The sequence below is a fragment of the Capricornis sumatraensis genome, chromosome 21 (assembly GCF_032405125.1).
Source record: "Capricornis sumatraensis isolate serow.1 chromosome 21, serow.2, whole genome shotgun sequence".
NCBI classification, from domain to species: Eukaryota; Metazoa; Chordata; class Mammalia; order Artiodactyla; family Bovidae; genus Capricornis; species Capricornis sumatraensis.
Genome location: NC_091089.1, coordinates 36,085,843 through 36,099,100, shown reverse-complemented (window position 1 = coordinate 36,099,100; position 13,258 = coordinate 36,085,843). Strand labels below are relative to the sequence as shown.

The 13,258-nt window shown below is 50.2% G+C and overlaps 1 protein-coding gene across 1 annotated transcript in view; it reads left to right on the top strand.

The window, feature by feature from the left end:
• The window catches only part of CABLES1 (Cdk5 and Abl enzyme substrate 1), a 101,695-nt gene extending 88,700 nt beyond the window's left edge, over nucleotides 1-12,995 (top strand). Inside the window, exons 8-10 of the mRNA XM_068993658.1 lie at nucleotides 7,769-7,875; nucleotides 9,813-10,020; nucleotides 12,030-12,995. Coding sequence (XP_068849759.1) covers nucleotides 7,769-7,875; nucleotides 9,813-10,020; nucleotides 12,030-12,170 — 456 coding nt within the window. The 3' untranslated portion in view covers nucleotides 12,171-12,995. The remainder of the gene's footprint in view (nucleotides 1-7,768; nucleotides 7,876-9,812; nucleotides 10,021-12,029) is intronic.
• Nucleotides 12,996-13,258: the final 263 nt, after the last annotated feature.

Here is a 13,258-nt window from a genome sequence, read left to right as displayed (position 1 = left end):
ATAAAAAGGCCACTCATCACCACCAATGGGATATCCCTCAAAATGGGAGGGTTCCAGAGTTGAACGTTCCCTGAGGCTGAGAAAGAAGGCTGTTATTTACAAAGTTTAAGACGAACCCTTTGAAGCCAGCCTTGCATTCCTAGTTAGAGTTGTATTTTTTAACTTTGATCCAAGCAAGTCACTCCCAGTACTTGCCGCTGTGAAAGGGCAAAGAAGTTTGAACCAAAAAAAAAAAAAAAAAATTCCTAGGACAGGTATGGAAATCAGATTGCAGCTGTCCCTGGGTTTTGGCCTTAAAGTTTTTAGAAGGTGACGCCAGAACGTGAAAATCTGTTGAAGGAGAATAGTTATGTGTACATGATGGCTGAGTCCATTTGTCCTCACCTGAAACCTACAACAATATTTTTATTTGGCTATACTCCAATATAAAATAAGTTTGTTTTTAAAAAAAGCAAGCAAGCAAGCCTGTTGAGTCTGCTGGCTACAAGCAGGTTCCTGTAGGGCCTGAGCTTCGTGGTGGTTTCTCAATGAGGAGAGGGAGGGCCAGAGCCCTCCACCCTGGCTCTCCAAACTGGTGCTTCCTGCCCTGTGCGCCTCCTGGCTTGTAATTTACGTTTCACTTGACAGCGGTTATTTATCATTAGAACCCGGCAGCCAAGTTGGTAGTGGGCTTCTTTTTTTTTTTTCCTCTTTATGGGTGTGGAGAGCAATTCAGAAAGAAAGTGAGTGAGAGAGCTGACTGAGATAAAGCCAAAAAACTAAAGTTCTGTGAATGGACTTCTGAATCCTTCTCCTCTCTCAGGAAGGTAGCTCTCATGAACTGTTTTGACATCAGAAAGAATGCTGACACAACCTTTAAGATACCTGTCGGTATTTACATCTCAGAGGCTTCCCAGGTGGCAGTAGTGGTAAACAACCTGCCTGCCAATGCGGGAGATGCAAGAGATGCGGGTTTGATTCATGAATCGGGAAGATCTCCTGGAGGAGGAAATGGCAACCCACTCCAGTATGTCTGTCTGGAGAATCCCATGGACAGAGGGGCCTGGCAGGCTACAGTCCATGGGGTCGTAGAGTTGGACACGACTGAGTGACTTGGCATATTTACATCTCAAGAGGACATCCCTTGGCTTGACCTCTGTGGTAAAGTGCCTGTTCTTTGATTTACTTAGACATTCTAAAGACTCCCAGAAAAGGCCCTCCTCCTGTCTCAGCATCTCCCCAGGTTTATGGGAATATATCTTAGAACTTAATTTTTCAGGACAGTGTGAGATGCTGAGCAGGAGGGAATAGAAAGCAATAAAAGGCAGATTAACCCAGCCTTCCGTGAGATTGGATTCTGCTTTCCCTCCTTATTTCTTTTTCGTTGAAAGCTGTCTGGGTGATGTGGGCACTTATTTACCTGTCTGCAGGTGGATTTATTGAGAAGCTAAAGCAGTTTTGAGTCCAAGGGCCCCTCCCTTGCAAGGCTCTTTCCAGGCCCCCAGGTTTCAGAGTGTCTGGAGCTTATTTAATTTGGGAGACCCTTTCTAAGGAAAGTAATTCAGCGTCACCAAGACACCATTGCTAGGCCTCTCAAGATTGAAAGGGGCCTGGGAGCTTCCCCGCCAGTCACTTGCATAGACGTGGAGCAGTGGGACTTTGAGGCCTGCTGGCTTTTGGTGTAAGTGTTAAAATGCCTTATTGTGTCATGGTGGGTTTTGTTTCCCACTTTGGGTTTGGGTTTTTCTTTTTTTTGGTAAGAGCTTTATTTGCTTTTTTTGCTCTTGCTTTGCTCAGCTGCTCAATCATGTTCAACTCTTTGTGACCCCCATGGACTGTAGCCCGCCAGGTTCCTCTGTCCATGAGATTCTCCAGGCAAGAATACTGGAGTGGGTTATCATTTTCTCCTCCAGGTGATCTTCCCAACCCAGGGATCAAACTCGAGTCTCCTGTGTCTCCTGCATTGGCAGGCGAATTCATTACCACTGAGTCACCTGAGAAGCCCCAGAGCTTTATTATATAGTAATTCACGTATTGTACAACTCACTTCTTTAAAGTGTGCAATTCAGTGGTTTTTAGTATATTCACAAAAGTGTGCAACTATCACCACAGTCAATTTCAGAACATTTTCATCATCCCCCTAAAGAACCCCCCGTAGCCTTAACCAACCGCCTCCATCCTCTAAGCCCCAGGCAACCACTAACGTACTTTCTGTTTCCATAGACTTGCCTATGGTGGATATTTCATGAAGATGGAAGCATGCACTACGTGATGGTTCGCCTCTGGCCTCTTTCACTTATGCTTTCAAGGGTTATCTCTGTGGCAGCATGCATCAGTCTTGTGGTTTGGGTTGTTTTTAATCTGTTTTTTCTTGTAAAACTAATGTGAAACGTTGTTTTAGGTTTTGCCCAAGGTGTTGTAGCATCTGCTCCCTTTCTCTGTATTTGTGTCAGATTTTCGATTATCACACTATGAATTTGACTATAACACTGCACACACGGGCAGCAGCTCGTGCTCTGACCACCATCTTAAGAAGCGAGTGTTTAGAAGTACAACCAAATGCAAGCTGGCTGGGTGTGACCTCGGGGGCCACATCAGCCAGTGTCAGTGCGTGATTCCATCTTCATGAAATATCCACCATAGGCAAGTCTATGGAGACAGAAAGTACATTAGTGGTTGCCTGGGGTTTAGAGGGTGGAGACAGGACTCTAGAAGTTTCTGTGGCGCCACGTGAATGCCTGTCACATATCTGAGACTGCGGACATGCTTTGCACACCTGCCCACCCCACGTGATGGTGTAATTCTGACAAAGGCAGCTTTCCCTGTGTGGCTTTCCTCGAAGCAACGCATTTCATTTCAGTGAAAGAACCCAAAGAGCTGCTCACCTTCAGGGGACAGGACAGAGGTTAGATCCAGGATCCTGTGTTTGGAATCGGTGGGTAGAAATAGCAACAAATGCAGCCCCAGGCCGTGTTGTCCGTGCACTCATTCCTGAAGTTTCTTTGTGACTTGCTTTCCTCTCCCTTCGTGGCACAGTGGTGGAGAACCTGCCTCCCGATGCAGGAGATGTGGGTTCGGTCCCTGGGTCAGGGAAGATCCACTGGAGGAGGAAATGGTAACCCCCTCTAGTAGTTTTGCCTGGAGAATACCATGGACAAAGGAGCCTGATGGGCTACAGTCCGCAGAGTCACAGAGAGTCAGACGGGACTGAGCACAGAGCACACAGCACAGAGAAAAGGCATAAACAGAACAGCCGGGAGGCCCGGCTGTGTGTGGTTTCAGAGATGTTGTGCAGGGCTGGGGCTCCGCTTTCCTTAGCGAGCACGTCACGTCTGCTTTCTGATGCCCAGTTGGGCTCGGAGCCCCGTGGACGGCAGGTGAGTGCCGTGGAGGCCATGGCTCTAGGTGGCTAAGGAGTTGCACCCATCACTGCCTGTATCCTCCGAGTCACAGGCCCTGGAAAGCAAGGTTCAGGGTGAAGGGGTGGCTGCACAGCTCCCCAGGCTCCCCGTGCCTTCTGGGTGACAAGCAGCCCTGCGGCCGGAACCTGGCTCCTTAGGAGTGTTCCTGCCCCTGGGGACTCCTCTGACCCAAAGGCGAGCGCTAGCAGAGTCAACTGCAAGCTCACGTCTGTTCAGAGCTGCCCTAAGAATTCCCAGGGAGATGTGAGGCCTGAAAGTGCAGGCAGAAGGAAGGAGAACCCTACCCGGCCCCGGGTCGAAGCACCTTTTCTGTTGTTTCTCTGGGAATCACCAGCAACCTGTTAGCTGCAAGCCCCTCATTCCAGCACTGCTGCTGGGGCACACGTGCCCTCCTTGACATGCTCCTGCTACCTCACTTTCCCCCCTGCTTGCCCCCTACCCCCACCCCGAGAGGCCTTCACCTTGGGGTATCATGGCGGCTGCCGTGGGCCAGAACTGGGCCCACGTTCAGCTCCTCCGTGGAGGCTCCCTCCCTTCTCTCAAGATGAGTCAAGCCTTTGTTTCTAAATAAAGCAAAGGTGTCTCGGCGTCTCCGGTAGATGTGGTAGACCCTTCCAGCTGGATCACTAGGTTGTGGCCTTACCGCCATTTCCTGTTATCTCAGAAGGGGTGCAGGCATCAGCCCCCAGGCTGGCCTCCCTAACTCTGCCATTGTCCCCGACAGGGCAGGCCCAGCATTGCTCCTTTCTGAATTGCATCCCCCTGGACCTTCTGCATTTTGGATAGTCTCCTCCTCCCAGCTGACCTCCCTTCTTCTTTCTGCATCTGTGCACACACAGCGTCCCTGCAGCCAGGCAGCTGCGAGAAAGCACATGGAAGCCATCTCAACCCTCCTCTGCAAATTGTGGGTGCCAAGGATGGAGCTGCCTGTCCCTCACATAGCCTGCCTGGCCCAGCTGTTGGCTATTGCTGGGGCCACAAGGACCCCTGCACTTGGCCAATCCCCTGGCCAGAAATTTGGTGGCACTGAACGCCGTGGTCACCCACTCTGTCCGAGGCCAGGAGGGGCCCACAGCCCATTTACTAGCACTTTGATTCCTAGAAACGCACATGCAGTGGCAAAACCTAGACAGTGTGAGTCTTCATAAACCATGCAATTAAAGGGAGAGGGGGCTTGCAACAAAGCCTGGGCCTCCTGGTTAATTCATTCTCTCTTGAGCCTTGGGCTTCGCAGGTGGCGCTAGTGGTCAAGAACTCGCTACCAATGTAGGAAACATAAGGGACAAGGGTTAGATCCCTGGATCGGATTGGGAAGATCTCCTGAAGAAGGCAATGGCAATCCACTCCAGTATTCTTGCCTGGAAAATTCCATGGACAGAGGAGCCTGGTGGGCTACAGTCCATGGGGTCACAAAGTTGGAGATGACTGAGCGTGTGCACACACACACACCCCATATACACACAAGCCAGAACAAGTGAGTGGCTGGGGTCGCCCTGCGACTCAGCCTTGAGTACTGCCCCCTCGGCTCACCCCCCATCACTGGGAAGAGGACAGCTGTCTCTTGGGAGGGGGAGGGAATGTGGGGAGGTCAGCCTCTAGAGGATGTCGTAGGCTCCCTCAAGGCACACGGGACCATAGCTTCTATGTTCCCAGAAAGTGTTCCCTCGAGGGAACCAGGGCTGAGTACAGCGAGGCCTGTCGTCCTCTGAAATCTGACTGCAGGGTCTTCCTAGGCTCTGAGCAAGTCTTCCCATACTTGGCGCCTGGCCAGTCTGGAACTGTGGCCCACAGGCACACTGTGTGTGCAGGGTCCTGTCTGGGCAAGGGCCTGGGAGCAGACTGTCACTTTGGGGGCCGCCCACACAGCCACCGTGATTGCATGCCCTGAGCACCTGATCGTGAGCAGCCTGCACAGCTGGTGCCTGCAACCGTCAACGTAAAGCACGTGACAGAGAAGCCAGAGGAAGAAGCAGGCACAGGGAGCTGAAACCGCCTGAACTAGTGCCCAGACGTCGAGTGGCTGGAAACCTCCCCCTGAAGGCATCAGAGAAGGCCACCTCTGCAACACCGGGTGGCAAAGCCGGAATTCAGAATTCTGCCACCGAGAAAATGAATTTAAGGGCTTGATCGTGTGCAGCCCTCGCTGGGGGCCAAGTGCTGAGCCAAGGGCCTCATAGCATCAGCTCACTGGCCTTCCCTCTACCCTCCTCTCAAGCATCCAGTATGGAAACAAATATACATATCCACTCATCCTGCCGCCAAGAAAACTAAGCCCCTAGCTCTGTACCCCCAAGAGCTCGAATGAGGCTGCATGTTAAAATAAAGGAGATCTCCTGTGAGGTCCAGGCTTGGGATGGCCTGAGCCCTCCTGGCCCCACCTTCAAGGCTGCAAGCTGGGCTGGGTTGTTGCTGTTCACTGGGTTGTTTTAAAGCTAGGGCTGGTCAGGAAGTGGCGTGGGAGGTCCCCAGGGCTGTGGTGAAGAGATGACATTAGCGCCTTTAGGGGAAACAGCTCTGCTGTTATCCCATGTCCCCACAAAGATGTCCTGTTACAATAGAGGTAAATGCCATCAATGAAGACAGTGTCTGCTGGTTCAGTTATGAAGTGCAGCATCCACCCAAGCTAGTTTAAGAAGAAAGGCATTTTTTACAGGGTACTAAACAGCCTATAGTCACTGGGGAGGCTGATGAAACAGCCTGAATTGGGATTTCAGGAATGATCCCCAAACTGTACTGCAGAACCAGGTCCCCAGGGGAATGTGCACCGGCCATCAGCTCCAGGCATGACAGCCCTGCCACCTCCACGGTCAGGACGCTGCCGCTGCTCCCAGCTCCGGATCCATGCTGCCCTGCTGTGCTCCACACCCAAGCTCCCAGCTCTGGATCCATGCTGCCCTGCTGTGCTCCACACCCAAGCTCCCAGCTCTGGATCCATGCTCCCAGCTCCGGATCCATGCTGCCCTGCTGTGCTCCACACCCACGGAATGGAAACTGGGACTCCAGGGCTTCTGCCATCACTCCTCTTGGCAGCAGAAAGAACAGAAGCCCAGCCTTTGCTTCCACTCTGCTTTCTGACACCAGCGCATCACCCCAGAGGAGCTGGAATTGTATGTGGAATCCTAGCTGCAAAGAAATCGGGAAGGACAGCGTGGCGTCTGGAAGGGGACTGGCTGTCCAAGCCATAGTGTATAGCAAAGGGGGATGACTGGGATTTAGGCAAGTCCACCCGGGGGCTTAGGGAAGATGATCCTGCAGAGATAACATTGCAGGCCAGGCAAAGGAGTATCTGATGTGCATAAAAACCACCTGGGCAAGATCACAGTGCTGAGAGCAAGGCCCTGTCCTTAGACACTGACTCAGTGGAACAGGAGCACAGCCCAGTTGGCTCGATAAAATTCTCCAGTGTGCTTTAGATACATTGGGTTCTCTTTGTTTGATCTTGGAGAGAAACCTGTGAAGCAGCCCGACAGGTATTCTTATCTTGTGCAGCAAAGAGGAGGGTGAGGCTCAGGTTAAGCCACTTTTTGCAAGTTGCCTGATTCGCTGGACATGGAGCCTCCAGCCTCTGCCCCCAACCCTTTCCACCTTCAGCCGCCTGGAGCTGCTCCCGGCTGCCACTAACCACTACTCTTTCAGTCTGATTCAGAACAGGAAAGCAGTGCGCCCTTCCTCAGTGGGGACAAGCCTGGTCACCTCTCTGACCCTCTGTTTCCTCCTCCATAAGGTTAGGGTGGCTGGAAGGCACTTGCAAATTTTTCTTTCAGCAGTGGGAGGCTTCTTTCAAGAGAAGTGTTGTGCTGAGACTTCCCTGGCAGTTCAAGTGATTAAAACTCCACGCTTCCACTGCAGGGGGCCCAATTTCTATCCCTGAACAGGGAACTAGTATCCCACACACCAAAAAAAAGGTGGAAAGAAGCATTGCATGCATCTACATGTAAGACAGAAAACAGCAGAGCTGCTGTGATTGCCACTGAGTGAGATCCAGTCATCCCTCATCCCTCCTCCAGCCCCTGGAACATCCTCGCTGGGGGCTCACCCAGCTTTGGCACCCAACGAAAGATGGAGCTTCTTTGCTCGAACCTGCTAACATCATCACAAACCTCGTGACTGTCTGCCAGGCACTGACTCTGGTGGCCAGGGCTTCTAAATGTCGCCGGGTCCTGCTGATGACTGGGTTTTCGTTTCCATCCACCTGCAGGGGTCCTGCCCCGACGGGCTCCTGCATCCGGCAGAGCCCTTAGGATGGCTCTAGCCTGGGTTCCCCGTCGCTGGTGGTGGGGGTGTTAGAAGTTGGGTGTGTCTTGCATGTAATTTTGACACATGACCCATATTTTAAGGAGTGACTTGTGTGGCCCGATCTGTTTCAGACCACAGTGATTGACTACGTGAAGCCCTCCGATCTCAAGAAGGACATGAACGAGACCTTCAAGGAGAAGTTCCCTCACATTAAGTTAACACTCAGCAAAATTCGGAGGTAGGTGAGGACGGAAAATCCCAGGGACAGAGGAGTCTGGCCGGCTGCAGTCCAGAGGATCGCAAAGAGTCGGACACAGCCAAGCGCACACACACACTGGGGCTGGGCCCCCACCTGAACTTCCCCCCAGGCCCTTCCCCCAGCACATCCTGAGCTCTTGCTTTGTATGCCGGCTCTTCTGTTGTTCTGGGGAAGTGAAACAGGTCATCTTCAGCTCTAACTATAAAGAGGCTCGTCCGATGCTGGCTGACCAGCGCCCAGAAGTGTGAGAGCCGAGGGGGGCTGGACACGAGCTAAGGATCTGGGCATGGGAGAGGAGGTTGCTCATGAAGGAATCATTTCATACTATCTGTGGCTCACAGTTCAGTAAGATTTATGTTATGGAAAACTCAGAATAGGAAACGTTCGGTCCCCTGCTTCCTTAAATGCAGGCAAAACAGAAAAGAGCTGCCATTATAGGGTTTGAGATAACTCTACCCACAGTCGTCCGCCCAGAGGTGACAGCCAAGCCCTATCTGTAAGCCATCAGCCAAACGGCCAAAGCAAAATCAGGCCCCAGTGTCCCCTGCAGAGGATCGGATCTGTGTTGTGGTGACTGTGCCAGGACAGCAAGATTTCAGGGTGTGTGTGTGTGTGGTAGGTCGTGGAGGCTGAACTATACACAAATACAGTGTTGGAACATGTGCCAATGTACATGTGAGCACGTATCCCGATACTGATTTGACTCTGGCATGTTCCGAGCCAAGAAGTGAGAAAAATAAACTATTCATACTTGGTCTGCTGGCCAGGCAGCTCTTATAAGGAGATTGGTTGCTGCACTCTTTTTTAAAATTTTTATTTATTTTTAATTTTGGCTACCTGATGAGAAGAGCCAACTCATTGGAAAAGACCCTGATGCTGGGAAAGAAGGGGGCAACAGAGGATGAGGTGGTTGGATGGCATGACCAACTCCATGGACATGAGTTTGAGCAAGTTCCAGGAGATGGTGAAGGACAGGGAAGCCTGGCATGCTGCAGTCTGTGGGGTCGCAAAGATCGGACATGACTGAGAAGAACAAGAACATGAACTGAACAAGAACAAATTAGAGGATAATTGCTTTACAATCTTGTGTTGGTTTCTGCCGTACATCAGTGTGAATCACTCATAAGTATACATATGTCCCTTGTCGGCTCCCTCCCCTGGTTGCTGCACTCTAGTTGAACCCCTCTTCTGCCTTAGTTAGTGGCCATAAGTGATCTTCAGCAGAGCTGATACCAAGTACCTAATTTATCTCAGTGACTATCTCTCTGGACTGACCTTTGTTTCATCCTGTCACTGTGAACAGCTCTATTCCATTTCCAGACCCTCAGCCGTCCACTTGAGTTCACCATGGTCCTGAACCGACATGGTCTATACAGGCTGACCAACAGAGAAGGGTTCAAAGTCCCAGTGACTTAAGTCTGTTGTTATTGTTCAGCCACTAAGTCCTGTCCGACTCCTTGCAACCCATGGACTGCAGCACGCCAGGCTTGCCTGGTCCTTCACTATCTCCTAGTTTGCTCAAACTCATGTTCATTGAGTCAGTGATGCCATCCAATCATCCCATTCTCTGTCACCCCCTTTTCCTCTTGCCATCAATCTTTCCCAGCATCAGGGTCCTTTCCAATGAGTTCGCTCTTTGCATCATGTGGCCAAAGTATTGGAGCTTCAGCCTCAGCATCAGTCCTTCCAAAGAATATACAGGGTAGATTTCCTTTGGGATTGACTGGTTTGATCTCTTAAGTGTGTTGCCCACATATAACATAAATCTTGCTTATAGAGATCGACTCCTATTCCACATCACCCTTTTGAGATTGAGAAAGAGAAGATGCTTTCAGGACAGGATAGTCTTTTTCTTTGCAGTCCTCTGAAACTCCATGTTCTAACAAGACTCTTCCCTCTTTCCCGCCTTTCTGTAGCCTGAAACGAGAGATGCGGAAGCTTGCCCAGGAGGACTGTGGCCTCGAGGAGCCCACGGTGGCCATGGCCTTTGTCTACTTTGAGAAGCTCGCCCTCAAGGGAAAGCTGAACAAACAGAACCGGAAGCTTTGTGCCGGCGCCTGCGTGCTCTTAGCGGCCAAAATCGGAAGCGACCTCAAAAAGCATGAAGTCAAGCATTTAATTGATGTAAGTGGCCTGAGTCCTGATTGGCTGGAGTGGGAGCACATGCTCCAGGCCAGTATTGGTCTCTCAGAAAAGCCTGACTGGTGACCCTGCCTGGGAGAATTCTGATCTTTAGTACCAGCTGAGGGACCAGGACCGTGAGGTTGGCCCTTCTGCAGCAAATGTCAGACCCCACATCTTGGGCTGTCCTAGAACAGAGAGATGGATGGGTCCCTTTGATAAGACTGAAGATTCCTAGTATTGAGTCTGGCCATAAATATCCTTATTCATGCACTGGGAGGGGTGAGCTTATTCTCAAAAGCCACAGAAGCCACTGTGATGGCCAGGGGTCTTATGGGCATTGTGACCAACAATGTCCATCAGTCACATTGGCTCAACACACCTTGGCCTCCTGTAACCTCGGCCACCTCCTTTTTGGGGAAGGGCGTGGGCTTGATTGAGTGATAATATCTTTTTTTTTTTTTAATTTTTATTTCGGTATAGTTGATCTACAATGGTGTGTTAGTTTCAGGGGTACAGCGAAGTGAATCAGTTATACACATTCATAGTTTGTGCGTGTGTGCACGCTAAGTCACTTTAGTCATGTCTGACTCTTTGCAGCCCTGTGGACTGTAGCCCACCAGGCTCCCCTGTCCATGGGATTTTCCAGGCAAGAGTACTGGAGTGGGTGGCCGTTTTGTCCTCCGGGGATCTTCCCGACCCAGGGATCGAACCTGCGTCACGTATGTCTCCTGCATTGGCAGGCAGGTTCTTTACCACTAGCACCACCTAAGAAGCCCCCACATATACATAGTATCCACTCTTTTTCTAGACTCTTTTTCCATATAGGCCATTACAGAAGTATTGAGCAGAGTTCCCTGTGCTGTACAGTAGGTCCTTGTAATTTATCTGAGTTATATGTAGTAGTGTGTAGATGGCAGGCAAAATCTCCCACTGTGTGACTCCCTTCCTTTCTCCCCCGGTAATTATAGGTTTGTTTTCTACACCTGTGACTCTATTTCTGTTTCGTACATAATGTACATTTTGTACAAATGAGCCTTACCATTGCTTTTAGATTCCACGTACAAGCAATATCACATGTTGCTTGTCTTTCTCTGTCCGACTTCATTCAATAAGATAATCTCTAGCTCCACCCATGTTGCTGCAAATGGCATTATTTCCTTCTTTTTATGGCTGGGTAGTATTCCATTGTATATGTGGACCACATCTTCTTTATCCATTCCTCTGCTGATGGACATTTAGGTTGCTTCCATGTCTTAGCTATTGTAAATAGCACTGCAGTGAACACTGATATGCATGTATCTTTTTGAATGATGATTTCCTCTGGGTATATGCCCAGGAATGGGATTGCTGGGTCTAATGGTAGCTCTGTTTTTAGCTTTTTAAAGAACCTCCGTTCTGTTCACCATAGTGAACAGTTTACATTCCCACCAACAATGTAGGAGTGTTCCCTTTTCTCCACACTCTCTCCAGCATTTATTGTTTGTAGACTTTTTGATGTCCTTGCTTTTAAAGTAGAATGTCATCAAAGCAAGGAAACACCGACCTTCTTGGACAATTATATGAATGCCTGTTTTAAAATTCAGTGTATTCAGGGACTTTCCTGGTGGTCCAGTGGCTAAGACTCCATACTCCCACAGCAAGGGGCCATGGTTCGATCCCTGGCCAGGGAACTAGATTCCACATGCTGCAACTAAGACCTGGTGCAGCCAGATAAATAAATAAATAATTTGAAAAACCACTGACATCGTGAGATTATTGAGGGATTAAATGAAGTCATGGGATGTATGTCAGGCTCCCGGCAGCCTGTGGATCCTCAGGAGGTATGAATCCTGCCCTAGGACTGCGAGCAGGAAACACAGCTGACGCCTCCCTTTCTTCCTCCACAGTCTTGCCCGTAACGGGTTTCTCTGTAGATGCTGGCTGATGGATGTAGAGACTACACATGGAGAAAACCTAGGATTTTTATTTCAAGGCTAAGAAGCTTTTGGTTTTCTTACATTTTGTTGCAGAAACTGGAAGAGAAGTTCCGGCTGAATCGACGAGAACTGATTGCCTTTGAGTTCCCAGTGCTGGTGGCCTTGGAGTTTGCCCTTCACCTCCCAGAGCACGAAGTTATGCCCCACTACAGACGCCTGGTCCAGAGCTCCTAGCACAGGCCTCCTGGGAGGGCCGGGGACCATTTCTTCTGAGCCCAGAGTGGTAGCGCCATACTACTGGAAATGCAGAACTAGAGCTCAACATAGCAAACTTTTTTCCTCTCAACATTTGTTTCTGTACAGAAGCCGTACCAGGAACTTTTCAGGGAGTCTTCCATCTGGCCAGACGAGATGGGCAGTGAGTGGATTACTGCTCAGCCAGGAAGGGGAGACCCATTCAGAAGATGGCTGCCCCCTAGCACGAGTATGAGTTCCTTGCTGGCCCCTCTGGGACTTCCTCGCAGCCACACCCAGACCTTACAGGCTTGGTCCAAGGCCTTCTCTCCAGACCCGTTCCAAGTCGGAGTGCGAAGTTCTAGAGCAGATCGGGGTAGAGAATTCGTGGAAGTAGGGGAAGAGCTTCTAGAAGATTCCCTCACTGTATCAAAAGAGCGTGCCAACCTATTTTTGTAGCCGCTGTTGGAAGTGCACTTTCTCTAGGAGGAATGTATGGAGAAGTGTGAGAGTCTGTGTGTTTGAGATGCCGAATCAGCCTCCACCTGCAAAGCCAGCTCCAGCCGCAGACCCCAGCCTGGAGGCATACTGACCTTCGACAGTTATTTCTAGATAAATCTCTGGATAACCATCACTCTCTCCAAACCAGATGGATATCCTTTGCCCTTAGAAAATCACATAGTTTCTGCTCCTGCCCCCATCACCACTAGCAGGACAGAGGCGACAAGATGTCACCGTGAGATGGGCTGCGTGGAGAGGTGTGGCACGCGGCACTCTGTACCTTTCCGCTGTCAGACCTTGTGTGCACACTGACCTTCACACTTTTCTCCTGTGGACACGCTGGGGTTGGGCTCCGTGGTGTGTATTCCTGTGCTCTATGTTAGAGTGCATCGCAGGCACATTTCTTGTGCTATCTATCTATATCTATATATATGTATATATATAAAGTGTTTTATAAAATCCAGAATAGAGGTAAGACGCATGATTGGTGTTTCGAGACTTTTTGACAGCTGGGACAAACTGCATCTTGAGCTGAGGTTAAGTCAATCAAAGAGGCAGCAACTCTTAGTATCACCATGTCTCCGGGG